Consider the following 23,254-nt stretch of genomic DNA (forward strand, 5'->3'; position numbering starts at 1 on the left):
CCTGCCTTTAGTGAAGAAGGTTTATTTTGGCTTCTCCTGTTTCCCAGTCTCCGCCATTAGTGACACAGGAAGAGTAGCACAGTGGATAATGGGGATTAAAATGGTTTAAAAATCTGAAAAGGAGCGGGCGGAAAGCCGATAATTTTTGTTTTTATTGAGGGGTTTCCACACGATAATGAGGTCAGGGTGTGGAATGGCAAACGCAATTAAAGAAGGGTTTCGGAATTAACGGAGTAAATACGGATCTGGGAAAGCTCGTGAGGACTGGGACTGGCCAGCTCGGGGAAGGTTTGTTGTGGTTGAGCACCAGGGAGAGGAGTGTAAACACAGGAAAAGGTATGGCCTGACGTCCGCTGCGAAACATTATTGTATTACACAATTTAAAGGTTGAATCGTTATATTCAACTACGTGCAAATTTAGAATCAATGGGATTAAAAATGATCTTGCAGTGTCCCCACTGACGTAGTTGGGGCAACGTCAGTGTTGCTACCAAAGCTTCTATCAATAACGTGAGTAGCTATCTTGCTAAACTGGTGCTCTTGTCCTGCTCGATTACAGGTATTTTACTATCTAGCAAGCCAGACACAGCAAGCTAACTGGACGCTTCTTCAGTAACACTGTTTGTGTCTCATGGTAGCACCGTATTGAATTTCGCCCCGAGTAACTTGCTACTAGATGACAAGGGACCAATTTTCTAAAATCGGGAGGACGGGCGAAATAATTTCCTGGTGAATCAAATTAACTTTACATCCAGGTCAAAGCACGCATTGAATCTAAGACAAGTTGCTATGTAGCTAGCTACATAAAATTACAAAACTTGAACCTGATAATATTGGCCATTGAAGAAGGTCACTAACGTTAGCTATACAGTAGTCATTTAACTAGCCAGCTAACTAGCCCACAATGGAACGAATTGCAGAGATGAGATGGATCGTCTGAACATCATAATTCATAGACTTTTATTGCATTCCGTGTTGTATTATGCGTTGGAAATAATGAAATTAAAAAGGAATTTTTGTTAAGTTGCACACGTTAGTTTGCCAACGTTACTTCAATTGTTAGCTTTGCCTTTAGCTTTGAGGAAGTAGCGAACAATATTTCCGTTGTTCGTTGTTGTAAGCTACATCAACAACGCCTGAATACGGTAGCTTGACACATATAGACTTAGCTTGCTACGAGATAGAACCTTGCGGTGTTGTTGTAATTAGGATTACACTTCAAACGTGAGTATTGAACTGGCTCCTTTTACAAGCTTGCCGTTACCTGGCTATATACTCTGATAGCCTTTGTTTACCCATCGTTACTCCGGATAAAAACTGTAGTCTGGACGTGATTCCAATTACACGTTTGCCTTTTAAAAATAATTTATGTATAGAATATTTAATGAGTACTTGTTATGCGGTTGTGCAAGTGTTCAGCAGGTGTTTGATGTCACGGGACTCAATGTCTTGCAATATTCTTGGCACATTTTACGAAAAACAATAACAAAATATTTTCTGTGACCTTGTTAAATTTGTTTCATCAAGGTTATTCTTGTAATGCGTGCAGTGCGTATTTTACTTAAAGTGCAGTGGGTGCTTCGGGATGGTGAAAGTTAAAGAAAGAAACACGTTCGGGGGAAAAATGTGACACTATTGCCTGTCATTTTCAAGGTTGGCCATTTCAGGCAGTTAAAATGAGCATTTGTCACACTGTGCTCCATTCTCTCACTTTCTCTCACATTCTCATATTGTATTGGACAATACCTCGTGTCACACCAGCAAATAGGCCTACATTCTCTGTTGATTCCAGTGAAATAACTTTTGAAAATCACGTGAAATGTATTTTTAAAACTCTACCAGTTCTAAGCTAGAAAACATAATATACAGGTATGCATAATAATAACAATGATAATAATAATAATAATTAAAATAGTAACAGTACAAAAATGATAATAATAATAATAATAATAATAAGAAGAAGAATGCCTTAACATATTAAAAAATATCCTCTGTTCCCATCTTTAGACTTTAAGCCTAAGTAAACTACTGATCTGGGAGTATTGGCCTAGATACTTTCCAGCTGCAGTATTACGTGAAATAATTCAAAACTATTGGTCTGATTTGTATGGGCTATTTAGTTTGTTTAACTGGAGTTGTGTGTACATTTACCAATAGCTGAGTTTCAATGTATGAAATCTTGGCCACCCCAAGTGATTTAGCCCTGGAATTTGATTCCAGTGGGCCCCAGCTACTAGGCTATGCAGCTCTGTTATGGATAGGTTCTGTGCACAGAGCTGGCTGTGTTTATTGTGTCTGTCATGCTCACTCACGGGTGGAATATGGAGTTTCAGTCTTGGCTCTCTGACACAGAGCTCAGCTTTAGCCAGAATTACACTTTTAGTCCACCCCCAGATTAAAGAAGCAAAGGCAGCAGCTGTGCTTGTGGAGCTGATTCGGTTTTTTACCGGGGCTTGGTTGTATATTAACTGGAAATGCAGTCCTCTCTGTACGGAGAGGTGAGTATTTTGCTTTTCCATTGTGAATGGGTGAACGTGAAAGTGCTGGATTTAGTGCTTTGCCAGATACAGAAATTGCCGCCAGAGGTCCAGGTGGTTAAAGCAGTATTTGACAATCAAAGCAGCCGTCTATGGTTCATTTGCTCTTGACCTTGTCCTTTTTGTGCAGATTTGCATATAGGTTTATGCCATGCAAGGGTCTGGATGGAAGGCCATTTGCATGTATTTTGTTTGCATGTTCATACCATTATAATATTCTCTTTTGGCTTTCTCAACTTTCATGGTAGAATTTGCACAAAATATTTAGTCTGGTTAAAACAAAATGGGACTTCAAGCAGCTGGCCAGTATAAATTTTATTTTATACGTGGAAATCTCACCAACATAGTGCCCTATACATTGTAGGCCTTTTATGAATATGGAAAATTAAAAAATCTCAGAGTGGATTGTTTTTCATGATCTCTTTGCGGCTGCAGGTTTGGTGTTCTGGAGTTTGTCCCATTGGTGTGCTGCCCAGTGCTCGGCCTCTCCATTAGGATAGATGCGTATTTGTTGTGGACAGTTTGTATTTTTTTGTTTGTTGTTTGGCTTTGAGCGGAGTGTGACACAGCTCAGTGAACGCGCACACGCGTGCGTCTGTGTTTCCTGCAGCCTGACTCCTGCCCTACCTCCACCAAGCAAACGCCGGACGATGACCGAGCTGGGGGTGAAGTGGGCCTGCGAGTACTGCACGTACGAGAACTGGCCGTCGGCCATCAAGTGCACCATGTGCCGCGCCCAGAGGCCCAGCGGCACCATCATCACCGAGGAGCCCTTCAAGAGCGGGCCCGGCCTGGACGGCGGGCGCGAGTGGGACCCGCCGTGCACCGAGGGCGGGAGCGCCCCCCTGCTCATCTGCCCGGACTCCAGCGCCCGGCCCCGCGTCCGGCCGCCGGGCACCTCCGAGCCCAGCAGCAAGTGGTCCTGCCACATGTGCACCTACCTGAACTGGCCCCGGGCCATCCGCTGCACCCAGTGCCTGTGCCAGCGCCAGCGCGCCCGCAGCCCCACGGACTCCTCCCCCCAGACCTCCGGGTCCGGGTCCCGGCCCGGCCCGCCCCCTCAGGACCCCTGCGAGGAGTACAACGACCGCAACCGGCTCAACACGCGGGCCCAGCACTGGACTTGCGCCGCCTGCACGTACGAGAACTGGCCCAAGACCAGGAAGTGCGTGGTGTGCGACCACCCCAGGCCCAACGCCCCGGAGGCCATCGAGCTGGCCGAGCCGGGGGACCCGTCCGCCGTCATCAACGAGGAGGACCGCGCCCGCTGGAGGAGCAGCTGCAGCGGGGGCCAGCGGCGCTCGCCCCCCACCTCCAAGAGGGAGTCCGAGGTCAAGATGGACTTCCAGAGGATCGAGCTGGCGGCCGGAGCGGTCGGGAGCAAGGAGGAGCAGGAGGTGGACTTCAAAAAGCTCAAACAGATCAAGAACAGGATGAGGAAGACGGACTGGCTGTTCCTGAACGCGTGCGCAGGTGAGTGGGGTTGTGGGAAATGCTGTCCGAGTTCACGTCCGGTCGAAGTTGCCGTCGTTAATGCCAAATTTCCATTGGTTGAAAATTTGTGTACATGTGCCCTTTTAACCAGTTGAATTTCTTTAGGCTTGCTCCTGTGGGGGTTTAGGCCAGGGTTGTCTGTGAAGCGTATTGTGACAATAGCTGTGAAATACACTATATAAATAAAATTTAATTGATTGAATTAAGGGTGGGTTTTAAAAAGAGAGAATACGACAAATTCAGTGGCCGTTTGTGGGCTGGTATTCCATAACCCCTGTGCCTGAAGGACAATTGGTTTACAGTGCTCAGAGAGTACTCTGTCCTGCTCCACTGTTTCTCCTGCTGACAAAACCGGCCATTGTGCGACCTCAGGCTGCTTCTGTGATGTCATGCCCTGCAATGGCCTACGGTGATGCTCCAGAGGCAATCGTTTTATTGTGTTTGCATCGAAACGGGGGGATTCGGTTTCCTTTCCGTGCAGATGATCTCACTGTCTGTAAATGGAGATGTTCTGAAGATGGATTTTTATTTGTGTGCGCGCGTGTGTTTAGACAGAGCGTAGCCAATCGGCTTCCAGACGGTAGTTTCGATTCCACGTTTAGTAAGAAGCTGACCTTTGTCTTGGAGTAGACTGTGTTGATTTAACCCATAACCCAGCATGTCCTGCCCAGTGCTGTTACTCATTAGGGAATACTAAGGAGGAAAAACAGTTTTTTATATATAATGGAAAGGAGGACCCAGTTTTTGATGGAATTTTGCTTCATAACTGTTAAAAATCTTTACGAATAATGGTGTCTTGAGTCCTTTTTTTTACATCTGATTTTGAGTGCAAGAGCACAACTGGAGCAGTTGTAATGTGGAGTGGAAACCGATTACATCACAAAACTGTGGCCAATGAGACGAAGGACGGACTGAGCGAGTGAAGGAGTGCGTGTGACTAGGCGACGTGCTAGACGGTGAACCGGCTCGATGTCGGCGCTCGCGTGCGCTGCGCTAGCACCTCGAGGGGCCGAGAGCATCAACCCGGCGAGAACCGCGCGGGCTAACGTTAGTGCTAACGCTAACGCGTTACGAGCGTGCGACCGGGCGGGACGGAACGACGGGGGCCAAGGTCCGGCCGGCGCCCTCTCCCCGCCGCCCGGACGGGCCCGAGAGGTCGGCAGGGGGCGTCGCCAGGGGGTGGGGGAGGGGGGGCGCTCGTGGAGGCTGACTCCCCGGTCAAGGGAGCTTGTAAACAGCGGTGCTCGTGTGCTGAGACAGGCATTCTGCGGAGCAAAATAACCCCCAGCTTGTGCGGCGAGCAAAAATAAACAGCCGTGTACACTGTCCCGACCTTGGCCCCACTCTCTGCGAGGGACAGTGTGTTACCGCTCAGTGTGTTACCCCCCCCCCCCCCTTCCCCCCTCCCGCTTTCAAACTGTCAGTCATTCCAAGGCGCATCAATCCATCCAAACTGCGTCCATACCTCCGGGTTTCTATTAGTGTTCTGTTATGCTAAGGCACATTTCACAACTGCCGTGTGGCTGGGCCGTCGGTCGCATCGAACGCCAGGCGCCAGGAATATACATTTCCTGCGAAGCTCATGTATCGGGGGGCTCCTCTGAACTCCGAAGGGGAGGGCAGGGTATCATGTGACCCGGCCGTGTGCCTGTATTGGAGGAAGCAATTAATTCTCTCATTTTCACTCCGAGCGAGATTTCCTCAAGGGCTTCCAGCAACAATGGTGTGACACCAGGATGTGTGGCTATGGAAATGCGTATGATGCCTGGGATAATTGGATATGTTTGCCTAGAGGGAAAATGGTACAATGGGGAGGCTGGTTGAATAAGGAAAGTCCTGATTCACAGGAAGAACCTGATGCGTTGATATTGATATTAAATAGGATGCTTTCAACTGGACAGGATACTGTAGTCCTTTTATAATGCCAGAGACGGTGCCATTAATCTAAAGGTTAGTAATTACCGTTCATGATTCATCAAAATGTGCATATAGCAAAGGTTAAACTATATATTTACATAATTAGCTATAATATAAAATGTTCTATTTCCTGAAATTTTAAAATAAAAAACAAAGAGAGTAGGGGTGTGTGAGAGGCTGTATTGTGTTGAATATCCAGTGGGTGGATTGTACCACAGGGTTGATCTGGTGTGTAGGGAATGCCTCCGATTTTTTTTTTTTGACTCTTACAAAAAGCTGACTCGGAAACCATATAAGAGATTCTACATGCATGCACACACACACATGCACGCACATACACTCCTTTACTCTGACGTTATTGGTGTGGTGTGCTTTCTTCAGCAGGAAGCCATAAATTGTGTCGATTGTTTTTACACCCAGTTTGGTCATTCCCACGCAATTGACGAGATCTTGCCAGTTTTGTTTTGTTTCGTTTTTTTTGCAGTGGAAGGAAAGACGATGTTTGTGTACAATTGTTCCCATCTCTGCGGGCTAAAAGTTAAAAGTGTGGAGGGCAGTGGCTACGGTCCACTTGCTTCCAAAGCATTCACTGTGTGACACATGAAATAAGACTGGTGTCTGCAGTTTGTTGAACATAATTCTGTTCAAACTAAATAAGCTTTATTTTGGAAACCAGCGTATAAAGCCAGAAGCCTGTGTTGTGTAGTATTTGACTGGTGCTGTACTGTTGTTGGTGCCATGAGTAACAGTAACTGAACACTGAAGCGATCCCCGTGTCTTGAACCCCTGTTTATAAACTGTCGCGGCGCATTAGCCTGAAAGACATGTTTTGGACCCTCTGACAGATCCTGAGCTGGGACGTATCAGGGTAACCCGTTACTCTCTGGCAACAGGACTTGCTTACACTCGGTGCCCGTTAAAATTAGCCAGCGCTTCCGGAGGAGTCCTGCGACCTCAACATCTGTCACGCAAGCGAAAATGAGATGGGGAGGCTGAGGGGGGGGTTGCCAGGGAAACGGGCGTGGGGGTGGTCCTGGATCGGTTTACGTGCATCACCTGTCAGCATGTAAAAAGGGGGTGGGGGGGCCAGTCTTGGTAACAGTCCAGCTTTAGAATGTCTGGATAAATGTGATTTTTGTTCTATGAGCTGTATGACAGGCCGGTGGGGGACCCTGTTTAGGTTGGCAGAACAGATTGGGGGCTGTGCAGTTACCGGGTTATTTCGGCTGAATTCCTCCACTGACACATTCGCTGTGACATTGGGTTCTGTGTCCCAACAGCATTCCAGGTGTAAAATTTTAGAAATCGCTCTTGATTTCATACGGTAGTTGAGAGAACGCAGAAGTTACATGGTTTTCGACGCAAAATCTAGCTGTTCTGCCAGCCCAGAAAAATGAACGAAATGTAATAGTAATATCAGAAATGCCACAGGTCTTTTATAATAATGTGACCACGCTAATTAATTAAAAGAAATTCACCCAAAACAAAAGTGTTATGCCCTTATTGATAAAGTGCCAATTACTTGGTCAAAGTTTTACTGATGATGCCATTGGGAAAAGCTGTGCTCCTGATAAATATGAAAAGAATATATGCATTGACATTCATACATATACATATAGGCTATGTTATACATGCATGATCGCTGTGTTAGTTCTCTTACACTTTAGGCCGCTCTGGATACGAATGTCTACTAAGTGAATGTAATTTACTGTGTTTTAGAACAACTCGAATAAAGTGGAATTGAATAACTTTTTTTTCCCCTGGGGGAACTTCGGATGAATTAGCCAGCATACAAGAAATTCAATAAACAATTTACATTAATTACATTAAGAAATAAAATACCAGATGTATAGAGATTGTAGAGATTCCTAAATTACATAACTTACAACAAATTAGAAATTAAGAACTCTATTACGGAAATTCTAGTAAGAATTTCCTTACGTGGACTAGGCCTACATAGAATTGAACTGAACACCAAAATATATTTTGGACTAAGCTAAATCAGAAAATGAAATGTTAAAATTAAGCTGCACTGTAAAATATTGAATATATTTAAAATGCCCATAATGAAAAATGTAGGCTATGCTGTATCGGACCAAGGTTGTTCAGAGAGCGCTAGTTACTTTGGTCTCTCCTTAAACAGATTCACCACATTTTAGCCTGACCGCTTTGAGGGTATTTGCATTTTGTACTTCCCTGTATTTGGAACCGTATGACTATATTTGGCCACATGACGGTAAACATCTTGCTAACTAACTAGCGGAAGATACAGGAAGCCTAAGTGAAAGGCTTCGTCATCCATGGTTTTTTCTTCCGTCGCAAGCTAGCCGCTGCTGCGGCTAATGCGCAGCCATCACAGCGACTGACATCAGTCTTATTTGTGTTTGACCGAGGAAGCTCACCGCCCTGCCATTCTAGATCTGTTCAGCTGACCTTGCTGGTAGCAAAGTAGCCACCTAAAACACAACAGTTTGTATGACAGAAAAGGAGAACAGTGTCACTGCATTTTTGGTCCCACTACTTGGTAAAACCCATTTATACAAACTGTGCAAAGTTTTAAAAAAAGAAATGTTTTTCATTCTCAACTTTTCACATTTGTGACTTTGGCAAAGCTATACAGTGTCTGAGGGGGCTTGTCTTATTTCACAGTATGCTTTGTTTTCTTTTTTGTGCTAGCTTTCCATGTAGGCCTAGTTAGAATAATATTTTGACGGTGTGAGTGTAAATCAGTGTTGCCCTGGGGATCCCAAGGTCTGTAGGCACAAGTGTAAGGGTCATTCAAGCCTGAGCATTGTATGTACCCAATGTTCTGAATCTTTCCACTACATATTATGTAGTTGATGACGGTGAAGGGGAAAAATACTATTTTGAAACGCAAATAAAGTACTGCGTCTCAATTACTGTATTTTGTATTTCGAGGTTCACCATGTACTTGTACGCCTGTTCCAGAATTGAAATGAAGTACTGGGCTGCCTGGAGTATCGGGTTCAAAACAGAGATGTTTGCTTGGAGCCGTTCCCAGCGCTAACCCGCTCAGAGCACGTGGCCGGACGCCTCCTGCATTCTGACCCCTCGACGTCCGCGCTTCTGTCCGGAGCAGTCGTGCCGAGTTTGCCTCAAGCGTGCTCTTTAAATGAAACGCGAACGTTTCGTCTGCGCGAGAACACACCGTCGTTCACAGATGGCCGTCGTTGCATCACCACCTCAGCCGTTCACTGCCAGTGCATGGCTGCCCTTGGCTACAGGACGCTGCTTTGCCGAGGGTCGGTATCACAGAGGAACACATCTTCACACCGCCTGTGTTCATTAGACAGAGCCCCCAGGAGCGTGTGCAGCGAGTATCTTCAGGATACCGTGGGCGGTAATTCGATTCCGCTGCAGTAATACAAATGGAACAGGGGCAAGGCGGACGCGGCCATCGTACGGGACCCGCTCTCTGCCGTCCCGTCCTTCCTGTCTCCGTCATAACAGATTCTCACTGAGCCTGGGAACCAGGCCCGGTGCCTGTTCAAATGCAAATAATTACGCTTCTGCTATGACTTGGCAAAATTCATTAGTAAAATGGTAGACCTGCGTGTTGAGCTTCCAGAAATAGACATAATGGTGCAACAGTCCTGTAATACAACCCGGCTGCTTAATATAATATGCTCTGTTGTAATATTGTTGATACCATAGATAGAACGTTCACTGTAGTCTTTAACTTAGCCAGAAGGCTAGAGCAGTCCTCCAAATGACTGGGATGCAGTGGTGGTGGTGGTGTTTCTGAATTACTGGATAATGAGTGCGTTGTCTAGTGACCGTGGAGGCTTAAGATGATAAGCTGCTGGTCTCACTGGAGATGAGGCTTTTATTTAAAGAGAAACATGACTATTAGTCCAGTAATTTAGCAGAGCTTTCCCTGCTCTGAAGATAAAGCAAACAGCCGTTAGAAATGCTAAACTCATAAAAATATATGTACCCTTTTATATGCCTGTGTGTATATGTATGCGGGGCTCTATGCTAACATTTTTTCTAAGGGGCACATGTGCTCCTAAGTTGAAAAATTTAGGAGAACACTAATGCATCACAATTAGTTAATTATTTTTCAGTTAGTAGATTATTGCTCCTAAATAATTTTTTCCAGTTGATGCATGAGATTTCGGCAGCAAATGCCCCTAAAAGGGGAGCACTGTAGTGCTCTGTGTACGTTTATTTGTTCCTGTGCTTACTGTTCAGAAATTTTATTTTTTTGGCCTAAGGAAGAAAAAAGAAAGTGTGTCGCATACCTAAATGTGAATGGATATAGATCACTGGAGCCTTTGCATGGAGGCGGGCGCCCTGACTGACAGGCTAGCTGACGAACGGCTCTCGTTGCAGGTGTGGTGGAGGGGGACCTGGCGGCGGTGGAGGCGTACAAGTCGTCCGGGGGGGACATCGCCCGACAGATGACGGCCGACGAGGTGCGCCTCTTGAACCGCCCCTCGGCCTTCGACGACGGCTTCACCCTGGTGCACCTGGCCATTCGCTTCCAGAGGCAGGACATGCTGGCCATTCTGCTAACTGAGGTAATGGGGGTGCGTGGGGGCTGTAGTTCATAATTGGCTAGTTTGAGAAAAGGAAACCGCACTTTGACTTTGGCCACCACGGTGTGCTCATCACTGCTGCCCGAACTAGCCGCTACGTTCGCCTGTCGACCTCAATGCGGAGGTTGCCTGCGATTGGTCCACTTGGGTGGCTGCATCTCCTTTTCTGATTGAGCGGGTGAGCATACCGTCTTCTCTTTCTTCTTTTCTTTTTTCTGCAGCGCTAAATAAGCTAAAACGAAACGATCGACATCCGTTCTGCTCCATTACTGCAGCCCATGTTCTTTTCTGCATTTGGCGTGGCAAATGCTGTCGCTTCTACGTTTCCCATGGTTATCAACGGCAGAATCTGAATCTGCGCCCCCCACTGGCGTGGAGTGTCACTGCAGGAACGTTGCGTTTGTATACGGCTGCGGATCGATTCGGGCCGAGTTCTCCTCCTTATCGGGTATAGGGGAAGTAAAGGCTCCCAGCTTGAACCCGACGCAGGAAGTAAATGCGAGGACAAGCGCTGCAGCAACCTTTTAAATCTGCTCTCCTGCAGAGAACAAAGGACCCCATACGCTTTAAGGATTACAAAGGGATAAATCTCGTCTTTATTCCCCTGTAAAGTCTCGGGGCGCCCGGGAGGGGAAAGGCGCTATTGTAAAGTGGAGAGGCGGCCGTGCAGGGCTGTCCTTTAAAAGCAAGTGCAGTCCAGATGATTTGCGAGACTGTTTTACTGCCGGCGCTGCTGGGTAATGAGGCGCCGGCCTTTATGCCAGAATGGGCTTCGCTCCGGGTTTGGGATTAAATAAAGGATTACGCGTAGTGCAGCTCAGCCATTGGTCTGTGCTGGAGGTGATGTCACAGAGCTAATGAGTTAGGAAAGCGCAGGAAAGACAACACATCCGTTCACTTTTTCTTTGCTTTTTTATTTATTTCAAATGCAGAAAATGCTAATTTTGTTCTCCTCACTCGTGGTAATGATTCCTGCTGTATGTATTTCATCCTGGCGCGGATGTCAGTTTTAATGGGATGAGATTAGCGCTGCCAGATTGCGCTGCTGCCGCCTGACCTTGATTGGAGGTCACTGTGAGCTGGATGACCTTACAGGCTTTGTATTAGAGCTGTGGCTCTGTCTGCAGCCTGTGGGCCATCTGCAGCCCTGCCAGCCGAGCACTGGAGCCCCTGGAGGGGTACATGCCTGACTCTTTAAATATAACCAACATAATACCAGTAATGTATTATTTAAATAATACTATTAGGGTTGAATGATTTCTCCAATAATGTTTCATATGTTTGCATTGTTATTATTATTATTATTATTATTTTAGTACTAATAATAATACGTACTAAAATAATAATTATATTAATAATTGTATTATTGTAGTAGTAGCACTAGTAGTAGTATTAATAGTATTAGTAGTAGCAGTAGTATTAGTAATAGTAGTTGAAATAGTATTAGTAGTTGTAGTAGTAGTAGTATTGGTAGTGGTAGTAGTATTTTCAAGAGAGACCATATGAGGTTGAATCCCATTAGTACTAATGTATTGGTAGTAGTAGTATTTTCAAGAGACTCCATATGAGGTTGAATCCCATCTGTAATAACAGTGTGGGAGATGACACAGAGCTCCATGTGCAGTGATGGGGTCAGAGAGAGTCCCGTTTCGACTAACCGCCCCCTCGTCCCTGCGGCCTCCAGGTGTCCCAGCAGGCGACCAAGTGCATCCCGGCCATGGTGTGCCCCGAGCTGACGGAGCAGATCCGGCGGGAGATCGCCGCCTCCCTGCACCAGCGCAAGGGCGACTTCGCCTGCTACTTCCTCACGGACCTGGTCACGTTCACGCTGCCCGCGGGTACGCACGCCGCCCGCGCCCCGCCTTATTGCCCCCAACCCCCCCGGAAAGACACCCTCGCCGCGTGCGTAATGAATTTCGGTTCCATCACGCTCGTCACGACTGCTCTGGGATTACCTCCCCAAACCGCTTTTATTTTTATTATGAAGTGCACTGTCTGCTAGCCCACATATAGGGAATAGACATTTCACTGACGTATGTAGTGCACCCTTACACAAAGTAATATGTAACCATTTGAAACTCCATATATGGAAGATATTTAATATTTTAGGGGCCGTTTTAATGTATAGCTAATAGCTTGCTAGCCTGCATATATTGTGGCTTAAATTGTAAAATTGCATATTTTAGAATGCATTCAATAACTGTGCCTGCATTTATACTTTAAGATTGCTGTGGAATGATTGAGATTGTAAGGCGTATTGTTTAATGCTGAATTCATAATGTGTTCCTCAGGCTGTTCTTCTGCGTTTTTTATGTTGGCATTTGGGACGGGAAGGCGGCGGAGTTGGCAGCGCGTGACCTTAAAATGCTGCGTGGTGCCCCTTGGCTTGTTTGTACAACGAATTACTTTTAAAAAGCAGTCGGGTTAAGAGTTCGCAGGAGTATGTTTCTTTTGGCAGCGCCGCCATTAGAGACAAGATTATCTGGGCTTCCTTGGAATATCTGAATCTTTTTTCTGTTATGCCAAGTATTTCTTTGCATGTAGGAAGTAGCTGAAGGCTGCTTTTTGAGCGCTCTGTCGAACAGAGGCAGTGCTTTCGTTCTTTTGTTTTTGTGCCAGAGAACGGCCACCTGGGTTTTGTGTGTGTGTGAGCATGTGTGTGTGTGTGTGGGTGCGTGTCTGCGGGTGCGTGCGTGTGTGTGCGTGCGTGTGCGGGCGGGTGTGCGTGTGTGTGTATGTGGCTGTGTGTATGTGTGCACTTATGTGCATTTGCGTGAGTGTGCACATTTTTAAATGTCAGTGCTAACCATGAATCTTTTGTTGGAAAGACAGTGCCCTTTAACAAAAGACCACCCTATAGGTGTTAATTCCTTGACTCTGAAGAACAGATTGGGACATTGGTTAGATTCATTGAAGCTGTTTTTGAAAATGAGTACCAGTATTTTATTAATGTGTTTTTTGCATTTTCACATTTATTAACTCTTTTCATGGTTTCAGATATTGAGGACTTGCCTCCAACTGTTCAGGAGAAGCTGTTCGATGAGGTCCTGGACCGTGACGTGCAGAAAGGTGAAGCATCATCTCCTTAAATTTTCTCTGTTCAGCAACACCCTTTATATTAAAATGAACAGGCTATCTGCAGCTGTGCCTCAGCAGCAACCAAATGTGATTTATTTTAGTATTTTTTCAGAGCAAATGTGCTCCACTGTACATTCTGTTTCCGTGCAACCTCCCGCTGCTGATGTTGTCATTGGGCTTTAGGGCCCTGTGTGAGTTTTAGGATTGAATGAGGCGCACCACGGCCCTGCCGGGTTCGCTGGGTGTCCCGCGTCCCGTTTAGCTGCTTTGTTTGGGTCCCGGAGAGACTTAACAAAAATGACAAATCTTTATTTATATAGCGCTTATCCGAACAGAGGCTACAAAGCGCTTCGCGGCGAATAAAAACATTTAAAGAGCCGAAAATGTAACCGTGAGTGTGAAACGGAGAGGTCGGCAGGAGGGCGGAGGTTCGTGATTGGGGAACGCCCCTTTCTCCCCCCCCTTTCAGAGCTGGAGGAGGAGTCCCCCATCATTAACTGGTCTCTGGAGCTGGGCACGCGATTGGACAGCAGGCTGTACGCGCTGTGGAACCGCACCGCCGGGGACTGCCTGCTGGACTCGGTGCTGCAGGCCACCTGGGGCATCTACGACAAGGACTCGGTCCTGCGCAAGACCCTGCACGACAGCCTGCACGACTGCTCACACTGGTGAGCATGTGGGCGGCCGTCTGCTGGGCGTAAAGGCTGTCGCACCTTCGCAAGAGCAAAACAGGATGTGCAATGCACAGAGGTGGGTAACCCGGCTTCAAAGAGTAAAAAGACTGACCATGTATTTGCGCCACCAACATGCACTAAACCAGCTGATTACAATAATTAATTCTCCTACCATGGTGAAGAGTTATGCTAATTAGAGTCAGCTGGTTTAGTGCATGGTGGTGGAGCAAATACATGGTCAGTCTTTTTACTCTTTGAAGCCGGGTTACCCACCTCTGGTAATGCGTGCCTGTGCATTGTGATACGTGTGATCTTTGCACTGCGATATGTGTGGTGTATCGCTGCAGTACAGGATGTGTTGTGTATTTGTGTGTTACAGGATGCGTCATGTGTAAATTGTGTTTTACAAGATGGATAATGTGAAACTTTTTAAGGGTTACCTGTCCTGATTAAAGACAAGGTGAAAGTGAAATGAACTAGATTAATTTTTGAGTAGTTATATGTAAAGATTGAAAGAAAACCAATGCTGTGTTATTATATGAGTGTGTGCATTAATGATCACCTCAAATGCAAAAAAATGGATTTTAAGATTGTGAATGTGAGAGTTTTTAAATGGGCTCTTTAAGTGTGTGTTTTGATGTGTTCACTGGGCATGGGGAGGAATAGGCGGCTGAGGGGCAGGATTTGAGAGCAGGCCCGGTCATGCACGCTGCGTCGTCTCCTTGCGTGCCGCTCCGATGAAAGGCTTGGCGCCGGCTGCCGCGGCCGGGCGGGGCGTGCGGTTTCTGAAGGGTGTGTGTGCGGCCCGGTTTTCAGGTTCTACACGCGCTGGAAGGAGTGGGAGTCGTGGTACTCGCAGAGCTTCGGACTGCACTTCTCCCTGAGGGAGGAGCAGTGGCAGGAGGACTGGGCCTTCATCCTCTCCCTGGCCAGTCAGGTACGACCGGCCAATCAAGAGCCTCTCCGTGCTTTTTAAGGAGGCGCTGTCTCGTCCTGCTCGGTCAGGTGTGCCAGCTGTCCGTGTTCTACCACATACCTTAAATACTCATTAAGCCACGCCCTGTGAGTCTAGATGAATCCAGCCGTCCTCGATGAAAACAAATTTTCTGTCAGTAGCTCTCTGATGATTTGAAAAGAAATGAAGAACAAATTGGAAAAACTTCTAAGTATAAAGAGATGCGGTTTTGTGCATGGGGAAATTCTTTTTAGAAGCTGAATGACAGTTGAATTTAAAATATTGGGACAGCCGTAGAGGCCCACTCCATTACTAGCACTAAATGGGCCTTTTTTTCAGTCTGTATTTTTATTGATGGTTTCTCACATGTAGGCGAGGCCACTTTAAGATTAAATTCAGACATAGCTTTTAAAGTGGGGTACTTTGTAGTGTGGGCGTCTTCATTGGCTTTTAGGGCGAGTTGTCCGAGTGGAGTCTGGAGACGGCCTTGTATGGAAGTTTGAGTGAGCGGCATGGTAACGTGAATTTCTCTTCTCTTCCTCTTGCAGCCTGGTGCCAGTTTGGAGCAGACTCACATTTTTGTTCTTGCACACATTCTTCGTAGACCAATCATAGTTTACGGAGTGAAGTATTACAAGAGTTTCCGTGGTGAAACATTAGGGTTCACTCGTTTTCAAGGTGAGCAGCCCTAACCCCACCCCCCCCCCCCCCCTCCCCACCCCCCAAGTCTCCAGGGTGTGGTGTTGCATATTTGCCATATGTGCTAAACTGGCTGTATGTGTATCTGTTTTATTTTGACCTGGGAGTATCATTCGAATTTGGTTTTCAGATCATAATGCTCCTTCTTGTTTCCAAGTGTAATTAAAATAAAAATAAAAAACGAACAGGCCCGAGTAGTTGCGACATGCGGCGTGGGTTCAGACCTGCATAAGCGATCAGTTGGTGGACTCTGAGGCGGATTTAGCCCGGCTTTAGCGTTTCCCTTGATGGTTTAACTAGAAGCACCTGGCCGTCGCAGGAGCGGAGCCTATTAACTGGAGCCTGCAGTCGGAGGTTTGAAACCCACTGGCCACAAATTATAGCCTGTGTGAAAACAGTTACTGCCTCAGTCCCTGAGCTAAGATGGAGGCCAGTGAGCGAGGCAGGGCGCACACGTACACTGTCGCCATTGTGGCTCGGCTCGCATCAGAGCGGTCTGACCAGTTTTTTTAACGTGTCTGAAGCAGACCCGAGTCAAATACACATTTGTTTTGGATTCAGATTCTTTTCTGTGCTCTGTTGATCTTGCCCGGTGTAATTGAGCCTGCCAATATGACCAGAAGGCGGGGTTTGCACTTTTTGAGAGTATTTCATTGGTTCCAGTAGACCAGACAAGATCAGTAAAGCGAACAAAAGTATTTGAATCCAAAACAAATACGTATTTGACCCAGGTCTGATCTGAAGGAGACCTACTCCGCCAGAACAATCGACAAAGAAGGCAAGTTGAAGCTCACCTGTGACCTCAACACCGCCATTTTCATCCCTGTAGCAAAGCGTCCTCGCACAGCTATCAGTTAACCGTAACGCATAAATAAAAATGAATGAGGTTAAATAGATTTGAAAAATGTTACAAAGAAGCCAAGCGGGGTTCAGCCGTTTTAAGTGTTCTCGTTCGGCGGCCATGAAACACAGCCCCGCTGAGCAGGCGAAGGCCGGCTCGCCGTCCCCAGGAACGCGCCGGCGAAAACCGGGCTTTTCATCGAGTCCGCCGGGCGCCACGGCGACCCGCTGTTTTTCATTTGGGGCAGGGAGCGGCGGCGGCGGCGGCGGCGGCCTGATGAATGCTCGCCGTAACGATCCCGCCCGTCGCTAATGTCAGGCTAATGGAGGAGCGATTAGCGGGGCGCGCGAGCGAGCGCTGCCGGAGGAGGGGGCGGGGAGGCGGGGCTCCGCGGGGGGAGCGCTCGTTTAAAGGAGGGGGGGAGTCCGGAGGGCGCGACGCGGGACTGTTCCTAATGGCTCAGCGGCATCGCGTCCTCCATTATCTGACCCCCCCACGTCCCAACCACCCACCCACCACTATGCAGTTTATACCCGGTCGCAAGGTGGATATTTCCACTTCAGTCAACGCACTGGGGGTCACTTTAGCCCAATGAAACTGTAGTCCCCGAAGGATCCGGTGTAATTAAATGGCTGTTCTTTTGCCACCTGTTTCCTTGAAGGGTCCGTGGCAGACCTCTTGCTATTACCCTCACGAAAAAGGAAAATGAAGTCATATAATATGAAATAAATATTTTTCAACAGGGCAATTTATTGTGGAAATAATTAGTTTAGTTCTCATATTTTGAAGTGTTGCAGTTTAACATTTGGGGGCAGGTTATGGGGTGGGGGGTTATGGATGTTTTATTAAATTTTTTTTATGTGACTTTTTTGATCATAAAAAAAGATCCATCTACTTACAGGTATTGGGAATTAGCAGAGGCATTGGATAATAAGTCATTTTGATGAAACCTTTTCGTTACCGTAGCTGTGTGCTCGGCTTTGACTGCTTGTCCTGTCCCCTCCAGGCGTGTATTTGCCTTTACTGTGGGAACAGAGCTTTTGCTGGAAAAGCCCCATCGCCCTTGGCTACACCAGGGGCCACTTCTCCGCACTGGTGGCCATGGAGAACGACGGCTACGACAATCGAGGCGCGGGCGCCAACCTCAACACTGACGACGACGTCACCGTCACCTTCCTGCCACTAGTGGACAGCGACCGGAAGCTGCTGCACATACACTTTTTATCCGCACAAGAGGTCAGTTCCCTCCCCGGAACGCCAGCGTCCAGGGGCCGAGGCCACGCCCGCCCGTGCGGGCCCCGTAGGTGTGACATCACACGCGTGTTCGCGCCTGCTGGCGTGCAGGGCCGTAGCCGTCTCCCCGTAGGATTCATGAATGGTGGTGTCCATGGAAACGTGCTCCTGTTTCCCTGTGCGCATTACTTGTCCTGAGTCCTTCAGAGGAACTATGTACACACGTACAAGTGAGAACGTTTGCATGCATGCCCATTCAATCCAATTAAATTCAGTTCGGTTTTATTTGTATAGCACTTATCACAGAGAACTGTCGCAGAAAAGATGCTTTACAGAGTAGCAAAAAAATAAAGGGCAAGAAATGGAGCAAATGCCAGGCCTGAACCCCCAAATAGCAAGCGCACACAAAAAAAAAAAACTCCCAGTGGGGCGAGACCGTCAAACGGTGGCGAGAAAAAAAACTCCCCTATTGAAAGAAATCTCGGGTGGAACCTGGCTATAGAGGGGGAGCCCATCCTCCACTGGCCGTCCTGGTGTAAAGCAGTGGTAGAATGTAATGCAGCAGAAATGCAATAAGAGATCTATCACAGCACATAAAACGGGTTAAGTGATATACACCAGTGTTTACACCAGTGTTTAGGGGCGACATAGCTCAGGAGGTAAGACCGATTGTCTGGCAGTCGGAGGGTTGCCGGTTCAAACCCCGCCCTGGGCATGTCGAAGTGTCCTTGAGCAAGACACCTAACCCCTAACCCCTAACTGCTCTGGCGAATGAGAGGCATCAATTGTAAAGCGCTTTACCATTTATCATTTACCATTTACTGTATGTCATCAGCTTTCTGTGAACACAGATTTATTAGAGCCAAGAATGCACAGGCAGTATCCATTATTTCCATGTGTGATGTTCTTTGCTCAGAACTTTAGCACTAAGGGTGTACTTGAGTGATTTGAGTAAAGATTCCTTGCGTCGGTAAGGTACTGTATGTGCGTGTGCTAGCCTTTGATAGACGCGCGTGAAGACTCCCTTTAGCAGTAGGTCACGTGCGTTCGTTCGTTAGCCCGTTGATGGACAGGACTGAAGATCCGCTGTAGCGGAAGTGATGTGCTTGCATTAGCCCTTGATGGATATGAGTGAAGATTCCCAGTAGCAGGGGATGCGCGTGCTGGCGTTTGAGTGACATGCATGGAGACTGCATGCAGAGTACCCTTGGCTCGCACCCTGCGGCACACCCAGGCTTTCTCCACTAGTTCCCTATATCAGTGTTTCTCAAACTCGGTCCTGGAAGCCCCTGTGTGTGCCGGTTTTAGTTCCAACCACAATTGCAATCCCAGAATTTGAACAAGCTGTTAATTTTTCCTTTGTTAATTGTTTGCAGTATAGCTCGATATAACACAGTATGAGCATGAGAATTTTGTTCTTCGTGGCACGCATGGCTATTTCTGGCATAATGTGGTTGAAGAGAGTAAATAATCCCTCTAAAGCATGAAATACAACCAATTAAGAAAAATTAACAGCTTGTTCAAATTCTGGGATTGCAGTTGTGGTTGGAACAAAAACCAACATAGACAGGGTGATACCAGGTTTGATAACCACGACCCTATATAGCAGAGCAAATAGGATGTCAGCTAGTGTCCAGCAAATGACTGTCACCCTAGCTAGTTCTCTGTAGGGTAACAGTGGATCATTTGAGGCGCAGTCCTGGTGTGTGTGTGCGGGTCCCTGGCAGTCGTGGTAACTGAGGCCCTGTCCCCCGCCCTCAGATGGGGAACGAGGAGCAGCAGGAGAAGCTGCTGCGGGAGTGGCTGGACTGCTGCGTGACGGACGGCGGCATGCTGGTGGCCCTGCAGAAGAGCTCCCGCCGGAGGAACCACCCCCTGGTCACCCAGATGGTGGAGAAGTGGCTGGACGGCTACCGGCAGATCCGGCCCTGCGCCTCGCTGTCCGACGGCGAGGAGGACGAGGACGACGAGGACGAGTGAGGCCAGGGGGCGGAGCGAGGGCCGAGGGACGCCCTCCACCCCTCCCCCCCCCCCCCCCCCCCCCGCGCACCCGTAACCGCCCGCCACGAAACTCGGAATCCCCCTCGTAGAGGGACGGTCGGCCCGCCATTTCAGAAGCACCCAAGACGACAGCTGTTACTGTTACCGCGCAGACGAAAAACAACCTTGGAGCACGAACGCAAGCGAAAACACGCAAGCGGACGAATGGAAGACTGACAGACCTCTACTTTGCTGCATAATAGAACTGGGATGAATTGAAATAAAGGATTGTAGTTTACGGAGATGTTATCCGAAATATTTTCTTTCTTTTTTCCTTTTTTTTTTTCTCCCCAGGTGTAAATTTCCAACCGTAAATGTAATGCATGTGGTTGTTTAAGAAATTATGTAATAGGAAAAATACCAGCATAAAGAAAGGAAACTTTATATCAATTTATTATGGGCACTTACAAAAGCACATTTTCAAATGATGTTTTCCTTAAGAGATTGTTTTCTTTTTTTTCCCCCACCCCCCTTTGGAGTCGAAGAGTTCTGATTGGCTCACTTGTTATCGGGGGGGGTGGGCGCTAGCCAATGTCATAGCCCCTGGTCACATTCTTCCTAAAAGGAGAAAAATATATTTAGGAAATTGTATATTGGAGAGCAAACACTGCACACTTAGTTAAATTAAAGCAAATTAGTGTATGTATATAAATTATATATACATATATACACGCAAATGTATTTGTATATAGGTATACCTGCCCAGTTTTGAAAGCAAATGTGCAAAGGTAAGGTAAGGAAAGGAATATCCCATTTCAGATTTAAGGTAGTTTGTTTTTCTCTTTAGGGATGGGGGATCATCTGAATTAGTTTTCTGTCCCTTGTTTACCCTTTTGCAAGCCTTCTGAAAAGAACTTTTTTTTGAGAAAAAGAATTTCAGATTATTTATTTGTCTGGGAGGGCTAGCGGGCAGAGGTTCTGATCTCTATTCTCTCCTGTTTTTGGACTTTTGTTTTTTCTTTTTGTGGTTTTGTTGATTGTTAATTCAATCTTGAAGAATTTTATGTTGCACAAAAAATACATACTCTTGCTGTGAGGAAAAAAAAAATCTGTAAAAGTTTACTTATTCATGTGTGATTTAGTACCTCATTTTGATGTTACAACTTAGGTGCTTATTTTGTGGGACAAAAGAGAAGTCACCAATTCATGTCGACATGACAAAAATAATGCATTAATATTAAATTAGAATCACCCACGTCTTGTCCTGTTCTCATATTTCTGTTTCTTTTTTTGGTCCTTTTGATTTCTTTCTAGTGGTCAGATTAATCCATTTAACCCATCTTCTGATATGAGCATGAGATCTATACTTCTAGAAAAGTCTAGAAGACTCTTATTATTTTTGTTGTTTAATCAGCAAATGTTTTGAAATCATTACACCGGTTCCCATTCCATCACTGAGGTGTGGGTGACAGACCTACACCAGACCAGTCAGATCATCTTGTTCTTTCACAAAAAATATCTATGTGGGTTATCAAGCTTTTCTTGGACACCTGTTGTTTTATCTTGTTTTTGCTGTTTGACAGGTCTGAACATTCACCAATGTTTATTCATAGTTATTAAAGAGGAAAGTCCAAAACCAAAGCAATGGTGGGGTGGGATTATATATATATATATATATATATATATATATATATATATATATATATATATATAATGAGATTTGAATAGCGTGCATTGGTGTTAATACCATAGATGAAAGTACTGTTCATGCACTGTTTCCATGGGATTCTTTAGTTAAAACGGACACATAGTTTCAACACTACCTAATTGTCACTCTGTGTTTATTAAGTGGATGCAAATCTGACAAAATGGGACACATAAGTAACATCAATACTTGGGTTTTGAGTGAATGCTTGTGCAGGATGGATTATGTGAGGAGAAATAAAGTTAAGTATGACTACGTTTGGAGTGTTATTTTTAAATTAACATTAAAATATTAAAACTGCTATACATTAGGAATATTTTGTTGCCTTTTATTGAAATGTAGTATAACCCTGTATACAGTGAGATCATAACCCTTGGGATAAACATTTGTTTTTCTTGAATTGGCTGTGTAGTCCACAATTTGTAATCAAATGTGTTATCAATAATTCATGTGGTTAATCGCATATTCTCTGCTTTTATTTAAGGATATTTTTATACACTTTAGTTTCACCATGTAGGAATTTGAGCACTTTTTATATGTAGTCACCCATTTCAGGACACCATAATGTTTGGGGCATATCAATGTTATATAAATTAAATTAGTCCTGTTTAGTATTTTGTCACGTGTCACATTGCGTGCAATGGCTGCTTCAAGTCTGTGACCCATAGACATCACCAGATGCTGAGTGTGTTCTCTGGTTGTGCTCTGCCAGGCCTGTACTGCGGCCATTTTCAGCTCCTGCTTGTTTCAGGGGCTGCGGTGATCTTCCATGGCCTACCAGGCTCTTTGCAATTACCAAGTTCACCAGTGCTCTCTTTAATGATGTTCCAATCAGTTGATTTCGGTAAGCCTAAGGCTTGGCCTATGCCTCTGACTTTTTTTGGCTGGACCGCAACAGCGGGGCCAGCCCTGCAAACGCGATTGTCTGTGACTGAGTGATGAAGTTACACCATTGGTCGGCCGTGTGTTAGGTCCAGCCATATACTAGGTTTCGACCTGGTCTTGTTTTTCTTACTTCTCTGTCTCATAATAGCTTCCTTCACTTTCATTGGCAGAACTCTCGTCCTTATTTTTACAAACTGCAGTAACAGATTCTAAAGGCAAGCAAAAGCCTAGAATCAAGAGTAGATAATGATGAAAGCAGTCTTATACCTGCACCAAGGATGCAACTGAACGCCTGACCCATCAGGAATGCCAGTGAAGCAATTTGTCCAAAACATTATGGGGGGGACTATGTATAAACAGCGCTGTTATTTCTATATGGTGAAACCAACGTGAATAAAAATACACTTTAATAAAAGCTTTTAATGTAGAAGGTAATCTGTACATTTAAAGCTCTATCCACAAAATCACATAACTAGCCAGCTGCTTAGTTGAGATGCAGGAACTGGACCATAGAAGTTTCCTTTGCATTTAACCAGTCACTGAAAATCTGATTCTCCAGCATTGCTTTCACCTGGCTTTGAAGTATAAGATGGAGGACTTACTGTGTGCCATTACATGTAAGATCTGCGTTAAACGACAAATTTGTTTTTGCCATGACACCAAAGGGGTTTTCTATGAAAAAATGGTGACATGG

General features: G+C 46.1%; 1 protein-coding gene across 1 annotated transcript; it reads left to right on the forward strand.

Moving 5' to 3' along the window:
• zranb1a (zinc finger, RAN-binding domain containing 1a) lies at nucleotides 1-21,985 on the forward strand. The gene is made up of 10 exons (XM_035405212.1): nucleotides 1-336; nucleotides 3,148-4,010; nucleotides 10,305-10,492; nucleotides 12,195-12,348; nucleotides 13,508-13,579; nucleotides 14,058-14,256; nucleotides 15,079-15,199; nucleotides 15,766-15,895; nucleotides 17,764-17,993; nucleotides 19,752-21,985. The coding sequence occupies exons 2-10, from the start codon at nucleotides 3,188-3,190 to the stop codon at nucleotides 19,968-19,970; spliced, it is 2,136 nt and encodes a 711-aa protein (XP_035261103.1). The 5' UTR covers nucleotides 1-336; nucleotides 3,148-3,187; the 3' UTR covers nucleotides 19,971-21,985.
• Nucleotides 21,986-23,254: the final 1,269 nt, after the last annotated feature.

The sequence above is a fragment of the Anguilla anguilla genome, chromosome 2 (genome assembly GCF_013347855.1).
Source record: "Anguilla anguilla isolate fAngAng1 chromosome 2, fAngAng1.pri, whole genome shotgun sequence".
NCBI classification, from domain to species: Eukaryota; Metazoa; Chordata; class Actinopteri; order Anguilliformes; family Anguillidae; genus Anguilla; species Anguilla anguilla.

What these genes read in the sequence shown, in the direction of transcription:
- zranb1a (XM_035405212.1), top strand. Translation starts at nt 3,188, where the DNA reads ATGACCGAGCTGGGGGTGAAGTGGGCCTGCGAGTACTGCACGTACGAG. An exon ending in GTTCCTGAACGCGTGCGCAG is followed by an intron (nt 4,011 to 10,304) that starts GTGAGTGGGGTT and finishes CTCTCGTTGCAG; the next exon opens with GTGTGGTGGAGGGGGACCTG. An exon ending in CTGCACGACTGCTCACACTG is followed by an intron (nt 14,257 to 15,078) that starts GTGAGCATGTGG and finishes CCCGGTTTTCAG; the next exon opens with GTTCTACACGCGCTGGAAGG.